Source organism: Triticum dicoccoides, chromosome 3B (genome assembly GCF_002162155.2).
Source record: "Triticum dicoccoides isolate Atlit2015 ecotype Zavitan chromosome 3B, WEW_v2.0, whole genome shotgun sequence".
Lineage (NCBI taxonomy): Eukaryota > Viridiplantae > Streptophyta > Magnoliopsida > Poales > Poaceae > Triticum > Triticum dicoccoides.
This window is the reverse complement of record NC_041385.1, coordinates 496,797,854-496,801,699: the sequence shown is the minus strand read 5'-3', so window position 1 is coordinate 496,801,699 and position 3,846 is coordinate 496,797,854. Positions and strand designations below refer to the sequence as shown.

Below are 3,846 nucleotides of genomic sequence, written 5' to 3'. Positions count from 1 at the left end.
GAAATTTTCTATGATTTATGTTCTTTTGGGTTTGAACCGGATTAAGTTTGTTCCCGTTTTGTCTTGAGTTTTCATCTGTTCTTTTAGTAAAATCAACACAAACGGACCTAGGAAGGACGTCGACTTTGAGTTCGGAGTGGAGGAAGACGCCAAAAGCACTGAGGATGGCTCCACTCCGAAGGTCGCATCTGATGAAATGTCGCACGCCCTCCCCGTACCGAGCTCGCTGTCATTTCACACCCCACCCCGAGCCCATTGTCACTTGCTCTAAGGCGTGACTATTTATGCGTAACATTAGTTGACTTTATCATTATATAAAACGAACTATTGTGTTAAGAAAAAACAATAGGATGAAATAGATGAACTGTTTTATTTTATTTGGAGAGCCAATTATACTAGGATGAGGAACAAATCGCCCAAAATAAAACTAGGATGAGGAACAAATCGCCCACAAAAAAAAACTAGGATGAACAAATGAGTGATGACACATCACTCTTCAAGATAAAAACTGACGATACATAGGCAAGCACACGCTCCAGTAATCTTGGTCTACACATGACCGAGCCCACCCGCGAAACCCTCCCGCTCCCGAGAACGCCCCAGTCCCCAACCCTCCTCTCCTTATTCCGCGCCCCGACCCCGATCCCAAACCCCTATCACCCTTTCCCGTAGTGCGGAGCCGCCACTCCCCACCCTGCGGACCATTTCGCAAACCTAGATCCAAGCCATCGTCGCCGGCCATGGCCACCCGCCGGGCCATCTCGTCGGTCCTACGCACCGCCTCCCGCATCCGCGCCGCCTCCCCTTCCCCGTGCCCCCGTGCGCCGCTCCACCGCCCGTCCCCGGCCGGCTTCCTGCTCAACCGTGCCGCCGCCTACTCGTCATCCGCCGCGGCGCAGGCCGCTCCGGTCACGCCGCCACCTACTTCCGATAAGCACACCGGCAGTAAGATTACCGATGACTTCACCGGCGCCGGTGCGGTGGGTGAGGTGTGCCAGGTCATTGGGGCCGTGGTGGACGTGCGGTTCGACGAAGGTCTCCCCCCGATCCTGACGGCGCTGGAGGTGCTCGACAACAGCATCCGCCTTGTGCTCGAGGTGGCACAACATCTCGGGGAGAACGTCGTCCGCACCATCGCTATGGACGGGACGGAAGGTCTCGTCCGCGGCCAGCGCGTCCTCAACACCGGCTCCCCGATCACTGTAATGCTGCCTTCTCCTGCCTCTCAATCTCTGTCATGTTCGAGATGTTTCATTTTGATCTAATTCTATTCTGATGAAATGACGAATCGGTGGGTGTTGGATTTGATTTGTATGTGCCGATCTGTGTATTAAATGGCGAATCATATATGGCTTTAGTTAGCGAATGGGTTGACATCACACTGATTTGGTGCTGATCATTGGTGACGGTACAAGTGCAAAGTAAATCCATTTCTGTAGTTTACCAATGGACTTGCCATACTGATTCAGTAATGATTGTTGGTAAGGAGACAAATGTGAGGCGTTCACTCTGCAATCCATGGACGTCCTTATATTGCTATTTTTGATACTGTTTTCATATATCGATTCCTATCACCAGAGTATGAAAATATTTATCATTAGATAGCCAGTAAAGTTACTGGATGGTGCATGCCATGTGGGACAAATTTCTGGCTTAGCATCTCCATGCTCTGAGAATCGCTCAAAGCATAGATAAGGTATCCATTAGTGAGAAAGGCAGAGTATGCATGGGCGCCATGTAGGGTTCTCACTAAGTGATCGTGTGAATTGGTGGGTCCAGAAGACCATACATTTCCCAGTATATTTTCATAATATTTATTTATTTAAGTTCAAAGTGACTTTTTTTTATCTGAGAAATTCAATCAAAGTGTTACTTTGAACCATATCGTTGTCATAAACTTCTTATATCAGAAATCGGAGGGGGTGTCACTATATTTGAGCATAATTTTTCTGCTTTTGTTGATGCATTTGTGATGTTCACTTTTGTAGGTTCCTGTTGGTAGGGCGACTCTTGGGCGTATTATCAATGTTATTGGTGAGCCAATTGATCACAAGGGAGATATAAGTAAGTCTGTTAAACATGCATTGAAACTGTCATCATTACCTGTATATGAATTTAATTTACTGATTACTCCTCTCTGCTGCAGAAACAAACAGTTACCTGCCTATCCATCGTGAAGCCCCTGCTTTTGTTGAGCAAGCTACCGAGCAACAAATCCTTGTTACTGGAATTAAGGTGTCCCTTCTAAAGTGTTATTTTCTTAACACACATGACTTCTAATTGGTTAGGCATCCTTAGATTAGCAAGAGAATTACTATCTGTGCAAATATTAATTCTAATGAGCATATTACTTCCACTAGGTTGTGGATCTACTTGCACCCTATCAAAGAGGTGGTAAAATTGGTCTCTTCGGTGGTGCAGGGGTGGGCAAAACTGTCCTTATTATGGAGTTGATTAACAATGTTGCCAAGGCCCATGGTTAGTATTTTGCAGAGCTTGATAGTCATGCCAAGCTGTTTGTTTATTCTAGGTGTTTATTTTGGCTTATTTGTTTCACTTGTTTATTCTAGGTGGTTTCTCTGTCTTTGCTGGTGTTGGAGAACGTACGCGTGAGGGTAATGACTTGTACAGGGAAATGATTGAGAGTGGTGTCATTAAGCTCGACGACAAGCAGGTACATGAAACACAGATCCAATATATCACTGCATTTTGTATGTATTGGATAAATCTTTCTTACACTAGTGTTTTGTTGCAGAGTGAGAGCAAGTGTGCTCTTGTGTACGGGCAAATGAATGAGCCCCCTGGTGCTCGTGCTCGTGTTGGACTGACTGGTTTGACTGTCGCTGAGCATTTCCGTGATGCCGAAGGACAGGATGTGCTTCTCTTCATTGATAACATTTTCCGTTTCACTCAGGTACCCTTATGTCAATTACCAGCAATGATATTTTTGGTAGTTGGTTCACAATTGACACCCGCAAACATATGTGCTCAGCTTTCTGCTCAACTTGTGTAATATTATGCCTGAAAAAGCTGTATGTCTGGTTATTCTATGTCAGGCAAACTCTGAGGTGTCTGCTCTGCTTGGACGTATTCCATCTGCTGTGGGATACCAACCAACCCTTGCTACCGACCTGGGAGGGCTGCAGGAGCGGATTACCACCACAAAAAAGGGTTCTATTACATCCGTGCAAGCTATTTATGTGCCTGCTGATGACTTGACAGATCCGGCCCCTGCTACCACTTTTGCCCATCTTGATGCTACCACCGTGCTGTCACGACAGGTTGCCTACCTAACATTTAGCTGTATTTTTTGTTGATTGAAATCTGGTTGTTATCGATTTGACTTGATTTGTGCTACATGGCAGATTTCTGAGCTCGGTATTTATCCTGCTGTTGATCCTTTGGACTCCACATCCAGAATGTTGTCTCCTCATGTTCTTGGCGAGGCTCACTACAACACTGCTCGTGGTGTTCAGAAGGTTCTTCAGAATTACAAGAATCTTCAAGATATTATTGCCATTTTGGGAATGGATGAGCTCAGTGAGGACGACAAGTTAACAGTCGCTCGCGCTAGGAAAATTCAGCGGTTCCTTAGCCAACCTTTCCATGTTGCTGAAGTTTTCACAGGCGCACCTGGAAAGTATGTTGAGCTTAAGGAGGGTGTTCAAAGTTTCCAGGTAAATAGTTTGACCCCCCCCCCCCTCTCAAATTGATTTATTCCATTTGTGTTCTCAAGATATTCTTTAGATATTTGGTTTTATTATTTGTGTTTGTTGCAATGGTTGTTCCGTGGTGACAAAATGAACACTGCATATGATAATATCGTCTTTGAATTTGAATTTATTA

General features: G+C 45.4%; 1 protein-coding gene across 3 annotated transcripts in view; it reads left to right on the top strand.

Moving 5' to 3' along the window:
- The first annotated feature begins 591 nt into the window (after nucleotides 1-591).
- The window catches only part of LOC119276734 (ATP synthase subunit beta, mitochondrial), a 4,960-nt gene continuing 1,705 nt past the window's right edge, over nucleotides 592-3,846 (top strand). The window contains exons 1-8 of one of the 3 annotated variants that reach the window (XM_037557876.1): nucleotides 592-1,202; nucleotides 1,989-2,064; nucleotides 2,147-2,235; nucleotides 2,361-2,478; nucleotides 2,571-2,674; nucleotides 2,756-2,914; nucleotides 3,057-3,281; nucleotides 3,366-3,554. In XM_037557876.1, the coding sequence (XP_037413773.1) occupies nucleotides 741-1,202; nucleotides 1,989-2,064; nucleotides 2,147-2,235; nucleotides 2,361-2,478; nucleotides 2,571-2,674; nucleotides 2,756-2,914; nucleotides 3,057-3,281; nucleotides 3,366-3,554 (1,422 nt within the window). In that variant the 5' untranslated portion in view covers nucleotides 592-740. Of the gene's footprint in view, nucleotides 1,203-1,988; nucleotides 2,065-2,146; nucleotides 2,236-2,360; nucleotides 2,479-2,570; nucleotides 2,675-2,755; nucleotides 2,915-3,056; nucleotides 3,282-3,365; nucleotides 3,678-3,846 lie in introns of all 3 variants that reach the window. The other 2 variants (XM_037557875.1, XM_037557874.1) reach the window with 2 other exon arrangements.